Source organism: Manis javanica, chromosome 3, assembly GCF_040802235.1.
Source record: "Manis javanica isolate MJ-LG chromosome 3, MJ_LKY, whole genome shotgun sequence".
In the NCBI taxonomy this organism is placed as follows: domain Eukaryota; kingdom Metazoa; phylum Chordata; class Mammalia; order Pholidota; family Manidae; genus Manis; species Manis javanica.
Genome location: NC_133158.1, coordinates 5587006 through 5599704, shown reverse-complemented (window position 1 = coordinate 5599704; position 12699 = coordinate 5587006). Strand labels below are relative to the sequence as shown.

Sequence of the window (12699 nt, the reverse complement as noted above, 5' to 3'; positions counted from 1 at the left end):
TCTCTTTATTATTCACAAATGATGTGGTAAGGTTTTCAGTAATATGGTTAAGTCTAGACAGAGGCCGTAAGCTACTAACCACTTGGTTATTCATAGGTAGTGTATTCCCTTTCAATATATGAAGGGTAAACTATTTCAGCTTCTTCTAGGCTTTTCTACTTGTTTTTAATTGTAATTCCTTATTAACTATATCATTTTCTTATCATTGTGTTCAGATAGTCAATATGTCAACTAATAAGACGAGTTATAATTGAAACACATTTTTTTTTTTGGTCTCCTACCACCCTATTTAAACAGCGGAGGAAACCTTTCCGATAGCACTGGAAAAAAACTTAGCAGGCCTGGTATCTTTTCTGCTCATTCTTAGGCAAAAACACTCTTGTATGTCACAATCTGTAGTCACAGTATTCACCTGGATTTTTGATAATCACTGAGTTGCAACCTACTCAGAATAAGCTATTTAGGATTGGTGGACTCCATTAGCTTAGAAAGGCTAAGCTGGAATCCTCACCTTTTTGTATCGACAACATTCTCCTAAATGCTGTTAAGTACGGGCAGATGCACTTCCTGCCTGAAGCTCAGGCATGAGCACTGCCAGGCGTGGTTCTCCCGTGTGTCAGTGCGCACATGACCTCCTGCTGGTGATGGCTTGACCTTTGTCTCCCCCGTCTTTATTAGTTGCTAAAATGAGGCTGCCCTCCCCGCTGGATCCCACAGCCCATCAGCTGTCTGGTCTCTGGGAGACACGGTGCTCCTTAGCGGCGCCCAGCCCCCTCGCCGGCATTGGAGTGCTGCCGAGGACCTGGTTTTGCCTGATCAGCTTTGGGCCAACATGGGCATCTGTGAGCTCGTCCCCTATTTTGGGAAGTGATAATCGTGAGAAATTGTCTAAAATTCCAATTTGCATGAACATGTTGAATCTTTTTCAGGCTTCCATTAGTATTGTCAGTGGGCATTTTATGTTCCTGGGTGCATTCCATTGCTGCACCCATTGCTCAACAAACAGAAATCAAAGGGAAGTTCTCTCAACAGATGCTTGCCCAGAATCTCCAGTGAGCTGAGCTCAGGGAGTGTGGGGGTGGGGATTGGGCAGCTCTCTTCCGTTTCAGCAGCACAATAGCCTAAAGGAGACAAAAGCATTTGTCAACAGCAAAAGTATCTATTAAAAGGACAGTGGAGACCCTACTACCCAGAGGCTTTAAATTTTTTTTTTATTGTAGTTGATACACAATATTATATTGGTTTCAAGTATACAGCATAGTGTTGTGACAGTTACATTATTAAATGTTCACCCCAACTAGTGTAGTTACTATCTGACAACACAGAAAGATGTTACAAAACTATTGACTATATCCTCTAGTGGCTTTTTAAGGTCCAGCTTCAAGAGCTAAACAATACCTTCCCCACTCTGGACCATCTTTCTTACTCCCCTTATTGGAAAAGATCTTTTTGATTGTCCAGACTTCTGCTGAATTAGCAACCGCAGTGAATTTACCCAGCCTTAACCTCAGTTACTGCAAGGGCGCTCTGGTGAAATACTGCACAGACCCAGTTGTAGGCTAACCATGAATTATGCATTGTGTATTTAGACTATTCTACTCTTATAGTCTGTTTATCTGTTGACTTCCACCCAGATTTAGGGTTTTGTTGTACTTAATAACTCGCTTTATTTTGTTTGACATGTATTTTATGTTCTCCATGTGCATGGATACATAAGATACACAGTCGTGGGTGAGGGTCTGGAGAGAAAGCCCAGTGCTGGAAATACTTACTTTGAAAACTCGGGTAAAAATTTTCACATATTTTTCCCTCCTATAGAGCGCTCATCAGTATGAAGGCAGGTCCAAGTCCTCCTCTGCCCCCGCCAACCCCCGACACACCGAGCAGTTATAGGAAGGGAAGGGAAATGAGTTTAGATTTCTCAAGAGTTCTAAAATTGGGTTCTCTTTTTAAAGCTGGTCCTTAAATTAAAAAGATGTCAAAAGATGTTTAATTAACTCCATATTGATGTTCAGTATGGATCACTACTAAACTTTTCATTGTTTTGGGACCATATTGTACTTTTTCACTCTTACTCTTTTATTAAGTACTATATTCAAAATTGTGGTCTGGCAGGTTAATAGAGGGTTCGGCGGGTCTCGATAAAGGAAAGCGTAGTGCAAAGATGTTAAGATGGCACTTGATTGTGGCTTGATCTGAAACATATCTCAGGTATTTCTCAGCAGGTATGTGTATATGTTCAGGAATTTTGAAGCTGGAAGGGAGAAAAAGTAAATAACATACTGAGATTGTTCATTTTTAATGTGGTTTATTACAAGTTGAAATGTATATGAGAAAGATAGGTATAGCCGTATCTTTTATGTCCACCTGTATTTAACAATTATTTTGACACTTTTTAAAGGCTACTTGACTCCATTATTTTCATCCTGGCTTTTTGGGAATTTAAATGATCTTTGTCAAAATAGATACATCAGCTTCTAAAGAGTCTCCAAATGGAATAAACTGTTGACCAGCCCGTATTTTCACTGACTTCCTGTTGCCACCACAAGTGCTTGTGGTATTTAAGATGAAATCTTCCTCCCAATTCAGCCATGAAGAATTAATTACATGAACACCTGAAACAATGACAGTCTACATTTGTGGAACTCCCCACAGTTGTGAACAGCTCTCTGAGTCTCGTACAGATGACTGAACGGAGGAGGGGACGCCAGCAGGAGTCTCACCTCCCACCCCATCTCACCTGAGGGCCGATCAGAAACCCTGAGTTCCACTTTGTAATGGGACCCAGGCCTTTTGGCTCCAGAGCCTGTGCTCTTTGCCAAGCTCCGTATTGCCGTTAAGTCAAAAACCAACCATGAATTAAGTGTGCATTGAGTGCCACATCCTGTTTATTCCATAAACATTTCTCTACTCTGTGCCAGGCATGCGGCAGGCAGTGGCGATGCCCACTGACGAATGAGAATCCTCAGGCCCTGGCTTCTCTGAGCTCCCATTCTGGCTCGGAGATGGACCAGAAGCAGGCCTCAGGCAGGGAGTTGAGTACAGGTAGCTTATCCAGAGGCAGAGAAGGCTGGAGTAGTCACCTCCATCTCCATTCCCCTGTTAGCTGAGGGGTGCTCCCTGGACCATGAATTGCTGGGCCCCTGGCCTGTCTGTGCAGGGCAGGCCCGGGGCAAGTCTGGGGAGGGATTGCAGGTGTCCACAGTAGGACTCTGTAGGCAAACTGAGTGCCTAGTGGCTGAGGGTGAGGCCATGGCCAGCGCTGCTGCGGTGTCGAGCCAAGCAGAAATGTGTTACTGCATGGGGGCAGCATGCATGGAGGGGCCATCAGGGAAGCCTCTCCAGGGACACCGGCAGCTCTCTGAGACCTGCAAGATGAGCAGAGATCCCCCCCAGAATTGGGGAGAAAAGCATGTGCATGGAGGGAACCCTATAAAGTCCCGCTGGGCTGGAGTGGGATGGGAGATGAGCAGGCATGCACACAGGGCTCGGTCCCAGGAGCCCCGAGGGCCGCGGTGGAGATGCCGGACTTCATCCTGGGGCAGCAGATGATCATGGAGGATTTTATGTGCAGGCCCGTCATGATCAGATCCTTCAGGCTTCCGCTCAGTGGATGGAGGGAAGAACCCACAGCCGGAGCCTGGAAGGCCAGCAGAGAGTGTTTGCAATAATCCAGCCTCCTGAGTCTGTCACTGCCCTAAATCTGGCCAATAGCATGGCCCTTCTTCAGGCTGGTGCGCCCTAAAAGTCAAGCAAGATTCAAATCAAATCATGTTGGTGCCAGAAGGCCTCCTGGCCCCATCGAGGCATGTGGCTGATGGTCCTGGCACCTCTCTCGCCATTCTCCACCACCAGTAGGCTCGTGACCCTCTGTTTTTGTTCATTTACTTAAAAAGGAAAGTTTTTGCTTCCTTTTCCAAAAACATGGCTAAATTCATTGAACGCTGTGCAGTTCACTAGCCACAGGTTGCAGCAGCCCTGTGCCTTTCTCCTCCCAAGTTCCTTGGGGGGGTTCTTCTCAGACTGATGGGAAAAGTGATAGCAGGTTTACTGACATAACCCCAAGAAATGCCTTCCCCCTTGTTCTTAGACATGAATTGTTTTCTTTCATTTACACTGAATGTGTTTTCTCTCAATTAGGTCGTGCGTGGGATTCTCATCCGTATGTGGGCTCCCTATGCAGCGTTGTCTTTTCAGCTTGGAAACTCCTAAGGAGCCCCGGATCTTGTGTGTGTAAATCTCATAGAATAAGCATAAGTCCAGAAAGGTGCTGCTTAGGGACGTGGGATGCTGTGGGCTCTGTGCTCTCCGCCTCTCTGGGCATAAGGCCCCTGAGACTTGGAGAGAACCGACCCCCCGTGGCCCTGAGCACCGTCAGCAGGTCTCTCCCAGGCAGCTCAGTTGAAGTCGTCTGTTTTCTGCTTCTTTTCTGCGGGACAGTAAAAGTGGGTCATGAGTTACTGGACAAAATGAGGGATGTCTAGTCATAACCCAAGTATTAAACATTAGGCTAGTGGTATATTCATGTGGATGGACACTTTGTCGCAGTGACAACGAATCATTGTAATCTCCACAACAACTAGAGATGAAAATGAATGAATGTGAAATGAAAGAAGCCAGGAAGTCAGGCCTGAAGGAAAGAAGATGCCATCCCACGGAGTCCAGACACCCAGCACTAATCTACAACACGAGAACCCCCCACAGTGGTTACCTGGGAGGGGGCGCCTGGGAAGGCACGTGCCCAAGCTTCTGGGTGCTGGTCCCGTTCCAGTTCTTGAGGTGGGCCCTGGTGACACAGGTGTGACCGCTGCGTGAATTGCAGAGCTGTCCATTCACAGTGTGTGACATTTCCTGTATGCATGCTATTCTTCAATAAATCAATTTATTTAAAAACAAAATGAAAAACAACGTGGAAACTTCAGGCCTGAGAACTGAACAGAGCTGGCCCTACTGGCCATCCGCTCCAGTCGGTTTTTGTTTATATCTGGGAAACCGAGGCTTAGGAAAGACGTAGGGTGTGTCCAAGGCCTCCCACCAACTCCCCAGCTGCGGAATTGATGTGGCCCCGAAGGGAGCCTCTCCCAGGCCACGGCTTCTGTCTCTGTGTTGTCCCAATTTCATGCTAGACTCTGTGTAGCCAGATGAGAACTGAGGAAGGGGGCTGAATTCTTAAGGAAAATAACCTCTAAAACAAAAACCCATAGGAGAAAAGGATCAAGATGCTTTGTGTCACTGTTTGTTTTGAATCGCCTCCTGTCCTCGCACTGTGGGGAATGATCATGCTGGGGAGAAGCAGAGGTCTCATGGGCCGTTCCCCAGCATGGGGCCAAGACCTGAAACACTGTTTGAGGAGTGTCTCCTGCTGCCCAGAGTTTAAGGAGCTCTGGGATTGTCAGCGGAGATTCGGGAGTGTCCTTTAGGGCAGACATGGCTTGTCATCTCAGTTGGAGCTGGTCCCACCCCTGCCCCACGGTCCTTGACTTTACAGTGGGAGAAGGGAGGTAGAAACGTGTGGCTCAGACAACAGTCGAGGTGAATGGGTTTATTGCTATGTGAGGGATTACTTAAGAGCTCTCTCTTCTTCATTCTAAGTCTTACATAGAAAGTTCTAGAAGCACTGGATTATTTGGTGCAGTTCCCATCCTGACAGGGTTGCAGTATGAGATGTGCTCCTGGCTTCTCAGCTGATAAGACGGGGGGCTGGGGGCTAGGCTCACATCAAGAATCTCTCAAGTTTGGAGAGATGTCTTCCAGATGTGGATTTCTTCCCATAGGTACGAGAAGGTCCTAAGAATCAGAAGGCTGCTGTGTTTCAGAAACTCCTATGAAACGTCTTTGAACTTGGGCTGTGGTCTCTTCCCGAATATTTGACCTTGAGGCTCTCCTGAGCCTGTAGGGGTAGCATTGTCAAGTGTAGAGTATAAGTTGTCCCAGTGAGTTCTGAGGACTAAGGGATCTGTTTTGGGTCTTTGTAGATTTACTGAAGTGACTAATGCTCCTTCTTACTTTCCTTGTTCCTATTTCCCATTTAAAATCAATGAAATATTAGTACCTGAAGTTGCACAGGGTAGAATACATAAAAAGTCAATAGTGAAGTATTCTGCCATCTAAGAAGTTATTAAGGTACCAAAGCAAGCCCTGTATTTGAATGGAGAAGGCTGAGCGTTGCTGACAAGAAAAAGAGAAGTCATTTTTTAGCAGTCTGCCTCTGGGCTTTATCTAAGATACTTCTCATTGGGACCTTTCTAGGTGTTAATAAACATATGACTACTCTTATCCCCATTTTACAGGTGAGGAAATGGATGCCCAGGGGTACCAAGTACCTTACCTAAGGTCATACAGATGGTACTTAGGGGAGTTGGCATTAAAACCATGTTCGGTCCAACCCCACAGCTTGTGGCATCCATATGTATTCTAGGATAGGGACTCACAATATTGTATTTTCTCCTGAGAGTGACCATTCTAAAGTCTGGGGCATTAACTGAGATCTTCCTTTTTGGGGACAGGCCAGGGGCATTTCGTTATTCCTCATCCTGAGGAGACGCCACCACTGTCCTTCCGTGGGCCTCGTTTACCTCACCATTCAGCCAAGCCACAGCCAGACCTGCAGCCAGCACGCCCTGGGACTCTGGCTTAGCTGCGTACTGTCAGAATGACAAGGCAGGTATTGGTTAAGAATCTGAACTTTGGAGCGGAGAGAGCCTGGTTCACAGGAGTTTTACCTGCCCAAGCCTCAGTTTATTCATCCACAAAATGGAGACAGTAACAGTGCTCACCCAGATAACAGGCTTATAGGGCAGGCTGAATGGGACATGTATGGAAAACACTTGGCACCGTGGCCAGCTCACAGAAGCATCACAGCATTACAGATGAGCTTATACGTAATCAGCAGTGGCAACAGGAGAGCCTCACGCACATCCACATTTGCAGCCACACACATGGAATTAATTGTGAGGCCTGACTCCAGCATGGACAGCCAAAGACCAGACTGCCCTGTCTCTCTGGAATGAACTCAGTAGGCTCTAAGAGGGCATTCGAATAATTTCCGTAGCGTTAGAGTCGGTGTGTAGAGGGCTCTGTAATCCCTTCCAAAATATATGGCTACACCAGGCTCCGGCTTTCTTGAAAGAACCCCCTACCCTCCACCATTCACACACATTCCACGAAAGGACAGAACTTGGCTTATTTTCGATCAGACTTGCAGAAGAAAAGATAATTGTCCCACTGTACGTTGGCATTTTGCGACCTAAGTGTGACACGCTACAGAGAGTTTAACTCAGATGATGAAGGAATTTAAAAGAAATCCCCACATCTAAAACAGATGTAGACGCAGGATCCGTAAGTGGTAGTCAATTCATGAATTAAGAAAATAGGGGATAAGTGCACATTTCAAGATCGAAGTCTTTGTTCAGTATTTTAAACACATGGCTGATTTCAAAGACCCTGTAACCACTGGGTTGGAAAGCACCCCACTCAGAAGTAGCTGGCACCTTGGAGGAAAGGATTAGAATTCCGTGTGTCCTTGATATGTTACAGACACGATCAGAAACAATCAGACTGAACTCAGGGGGGCAGGGAAAGAACAAACCCCGGCAGCAGAGGTGGTGAGGAGCGGGCTCTGCGTAGTCCCCTTTGAGAGAACTGACCCCTAGTAGAGGCGCTGGTGAAAGTCAAGGGTACTTCCAGCAGCATGGATGAGAGGGTGTGGGCGGTACAGGTCCCAGGAGGCATCTTTCAATGCCACATGCATGCCGTCCACAGCGTAGGGGACATTTGGGGTTGAGAAGAACAGGGCACCAGGGGGTTGGGCAGGGAAGAAAGCCAGTCCATGTGAAGACCAGATAAAGCCTCAGCTCCCGCCCCGGGAGACAGGAGGAAGAAACAGACGCGATTTCAGCAGAGGCACGGACGGTCGCTAAAAGAGGAAACTGGCACTGTGTAAGGGCAGAAACGTCGAAACTTTACAAGTTTAATAGCATCCCTTTTTTAGAATAACTTGAAGTGAGATTTGGTGAGGAGGCAAAGGAAGGTGCTGGCTAATTTGTGAGGCCCTTTCTGTCATCTCGACATGGGAAGGCAGAGCAGAAATATGAAGAGAGCCCTCTGATCAGACTGATTTAGGGCTCTCCGTGTGTGCCCCAACTGATCTCACCTCCCGCTGGCTCCTTCAGTCATTCTGCTTGGGTTAAAAAAGTAAATTCCATGTTTCTCTTCATTCAAGATTGAATCAGTTCAGCACTGGCAAATCTAACCATGACAGATAAGATTTTGGTGTAAGGAAAATGAGCATTGGTTTAGAAGGTAGTTTTAAAAATAAAAAGTAATCTAGCACCATGGTAAGGCACTTCCTGGCACTGAAAATATTTGCTCCTTTATATCCATGGGGAAACTGAGGCCCAGACTGATCACTCGGCCAAGGGCGGCCAAGCTGGCGTTTGAGCTCATGCGCTTGGCTGGCAGGGCCCACGTGTGTTTCCTCCTGGGAAGTGCAAGTGTTTGTAAAAATGCAAATCCTTCATTTCATTCTTTGGTGAGTATTCACCGCATGCCTCTCGGTGGCGTTGGGTGAGAATTAACTGATGATTGATGATGTGGGTGTAAAGTGTGGCCCTCTGTGTGGGTACAACTGTAGGAAAATGCTCTTTCTGTGGCCTGATTCAGGATGAGTAAGTGGAGTGAACCTCGTGGGTAAGATGGAGGGAGAAGTCAGGGGTGTCTGGTCTGATTAATCGGCCAGATGATGATGCCTTTTGCTAAAGCACAGAGGATGCAGCGGAAAGAGGGATCAGAGAGGGGAGTTGGGGATAAGCAGAAAACCCAGTGGGACTGAGCAGCCCAGGCACCCAGGAAGATGCTGGCATCACCCCTTGGGTGAGACCCCTGTGGTCTTTGATAGCAGCAGAAGGGCGTGCCTGACACATGCAGACCTTGCGGGGGGCTGTCTGTCCGGATTTGGGGTGTCAGGGGGATTCCAGATGAGGTGTGAGAGAGCCTTAAACTTGTGGAAGAGTGTCTGACAGTACACAGGCGGAAATGGCATGGGATGCCCTTGCTGGTGCGCCGGGAATACCTGCATGGGGGCCTGCAGGGAGGGAAACGTGAGATGTCGCTTCACGTCCTTTCTCCTGCAGTGCGACCAGTCCCGTCTTACGAGGGGAGTGTGGAGTGGAGGAAGGGACCCCCAGGCAGGCTGCTTTCCCAGTAACGTCCTTCCTCCTCCCAACACCTCCTCCGTTTGTGCATAGGGGCTGTTTTTCTCCTCAGACCTGAGAGGAGAGAAGGAGCACGGGACATGAGAAAAAGGGTTAGCAAATGAAATGAATGCATTGTATGCACTTAAAAGTCCACAGACAACAAACGGTTCTTCCCCCAGGCTCCGTTAGGATCCTGTGGAGAAGCCCGGGAATGGTTTCTGAGTATTTAGCCTGCGGAGCAGGGCTGTGGGAGGGCCGGCGGTTTGAGGGATGTAGGGTCTCGTTCCTTTCCTAGGGCTTCTCCTGCCAGCATTTCAAGTGTTGCTTTCCGTCTCACATGAAGGACTCTGACTCTGTAAGAGGTCCCAGGGGCAGGTCAGAACTTGAAATACAGTGATGAATACGGGGTTTCCTCTGCAAAATGTCACAGCCCCGGACAGGCTTCCCAGGCTCTGCTATGGCTGCTTCAGCGTTCGTTTGAATGTTGACAGAGAACTCTGCTCAGCAAAAGCAAACTTCTTCATCCAAGTTCTCACACAAAGTCTTGATCAAGAGCCCAAAACAACAGCCAGGACAGAGTGTCCAGATGTATTTGGGTGACATACCGCAAGTGGAGGCCCTGGACTTCACCAGTGGTTTCCATCAAGTCCTTTGTTGCTATTCCCCACTTAGGAAGTTTTAGTAAATAGTGATGTGGAAAGATTTTGATTCTCTTGAGCCCTTCTTGGCATATCATTTACAGGCATGGAACACGGGACTGCGGAACAAGATGCTTCCAGTCCAGTGTGGGAGGTATTTGCCAGAGAGCTTGTGGTCAAAAGCATGGCAGATTTGGCTGGATCTGAATCCAGGATTTGCCACTTGCTCGCTTTTGTGACCTTGGGCAAAACGTGCATCCGTGAAATGGGTATAATATTGGTATGTCCCCTTTATACAATTTTTTTAGTAAGTTTAGAGGTAGTTCAAAGTTAAAAGTGTCCATGTTTTAAAAACAATATTGGCATGTCCCAACTAGGAGTGAATTTTGAGTAGGAAGTGAAATAATGCATGCAAGACACTCACCTCCACACAGTAACTGGCACATATTATGCATTGAGTAAGCAGTCGTTGGTATGATTAAAATATTCTTTTGCATTTTGTTATGTTATTTGTATTCACTTACGGTTTTAATTCTAAGGTGCAGCTTTTTTTCCGTTTTGATATTTTTCAGACTGGGACTGATCACTGATTATTTTGTTTGTTGAATTATCGGTGTGTTTTATACCTATTGGCTATTGCAAATGGAGCTTTTCCCATTGTTGTTTTGAACTGGCAGTACAAGTTATGGGAGAGCTTAGTGAATTATTTTAGCTGGTCACCTTTGTGAATTATTTTATTCAAGTTGTATTTTGGTTGACTCCTGCACATTCTGAATAATCATATGATATATGTAAATAATCACAATTGGACTTCTCTTTTACAATAGCTAGATTTGACATCTTTTTATTGTCTTATTGCCTCGTTAGAATATTTGGAGAATTACTAAATACTAGTGACTATAGTGGGTATCCTTGTCTTACACCTGGTTTTCATGGGAATCCTGCCAGTAATTCACCATTATTATGTTTACTGTTCCACCAAGATTATCCCTATTAAAGAGATATATTCTTTTTTCTTAGTTTCCTATAATTTTATTTCAGAGATTGTTCAATTTGTATCAAATGCCTCTTAAGCATTTTTCTAACTCAGTGGTCCTCAAAGGATAGATGAGAATTTCCAAAGAGCACTTAAAAAACAAAACAAAACAAAACAAAAACAAAGACCAGGAATTGTTCCAGATACACTGCAGGGTAATTTGCCCTGATAAAAATCAGTCCCCTGATTCTGATTCTGATTAAGAAGCATTTCTTTGAATAATTACATGAATATTTGTCTCCCTTCTTAATGTCTGAATTTTAGTGTGCTATATTATAATATTCCTACTACTAAACCTCCTTCCTTTCCTTGAATAAACCTGAGTTGGCCATGTTTATATTATTTTTTGTTAACGTGCTGCTGGGTTTTCTTTGCAAGTATTGTGACTTGGTAGTTTTTATGTCATACTCAAAGTGGAACTGACCTATAGTCTCTTCTTTTATGTATCCAAGCTATGACAGCTTTGAAAGTTAAATTGTGAAGCAGTTGCTTCCCTAAACTCTTTAAGCAGCCAAAACACCTTTTTCTGTTCTTGAAAGTATGAAGGTACTCGCCTGTTAAGTCACCCAAACCAAGGGCCATTTTTAGTGATAATTATTTGGCAACATTTTCTAAGTATTTCATGATTTGGGGGTATTAGACCATTTACATTATCTTCCTTTTTTCCAGCGTATTTTATTATTTTTACTTTTCTAGCATATTATCCATTTCATCGACACATATATTTGTTGTCTTTATATTCCAGTCTCTTCTTTGTCTGTTATATTCTCTTGCCTTTTGGTCATTTTGTTTATTTGCTTGAATTCTTCCCCTACATATTTTTTTTCTTGATCAGACTTACCGAGAAAGAGCTCTGCTGTTGTTTTCCTTACTGGTGTATGTGACCATTCTTTCACTGATTAGACAATTGAATGTTTCTCTTTCTGATCTGTGTGTTCATGTCCTTTGTCCATGTCTCTGCTGGGCTGCTGGACCACTTTCTTAATAGTCTGTCCTGTTACGAATGCTGATTCTTTATCTGAAATATGCTTATCTCGTTGTCATTCACCTTTGCTTATATGAGGTCCTTTGCTGTTGTTTACTTGGGATTGTTGTTATAGCTGTTCATTTTGCTCTACAAAAGTTTTATCATTCTATGAATCGCAGTCTTTTCCATTACAGCATCTGCATTTCATGTCTTTGGAAAAGTCTTCCCAAGGCCGAGATTTTGAAAAGGAAATTGAGAACTGAAATAATGGGCCATGATGTCTAGTGAAGCGCATGAAACAGGAGGCAATCAACAAACACCCCCCTTCCTTCTCCCCCTCCCAGCACCGCTCTGCATGGGGCGCCAAGTGCCCAAAGGAAAGTCTTAGAAACAGGCAGACTTACCTAACCCATGTTTCCAGAGGACCTGTTTTTCTCCACAGTCCTCACTACCAGGAGCCCTCCAGGATTTAAGGAGCTCCTGCATTTGTCTCATTTTGTGTGCATGTACATACAGACATGCCGACATGTCATCCTTTAGTTATGCACTGCACATGCATGTACACACACGGGCTCTAGGGTAACAAAATCCCTTTTTGAACATTTTAAAATCCATTCTCCCCATGGGTATTTGGACTTGTTCCATTGGAAAAGGATCACATTGACCATCAGTGGGTATTGCTAATCTTGCTAATTGGATGTGAAACATTATCAAGGAAATCTTCTGTGCCCTGCAAGTTTTGTTTCTTTCAAAAAATATAAATAAAACAACCCACAAAGCTTTTTACAAAATTTCCTCATATAGGAAGCAGTCAACTAACTATGTTTCATTTCACCATGATAAACAGTACGCTAAATGGGCACA

At 45.2% G+C, this 12699-nt stretch overlaps 1 protein-coding gene across 10 annotated transcripts in view; it reads left to right on the top strand.

Annotated features, from left to right (window-relative positions):
• The window catches only part of ERC2 (ELKS/RAB6-interacting/CAST family member 2), a 784869-nt gene that overhangs the window by 545414 nt on the left and 226756 nt on the right, over positions 1-12699 (top strand). The window contains exon 16 of one of the 10 annotated variants that reach the window (XM_073230736.1): positions 4141-4939. The exons of the other annotated variants lie outside the window; for them this stretch is intronic. Within the exon in view, the coding sequence (XP_073086837.1) occupies positions 4141-4237 (97 nt within the window). The 3' untranslated portion in view covers positions 4238-4939. Of the gene's footprint in view, positions 1-4140; positions 4940-12699 lie in introns of those variants that run through there. 10 annotated transcript variants of the gene reach the window in all.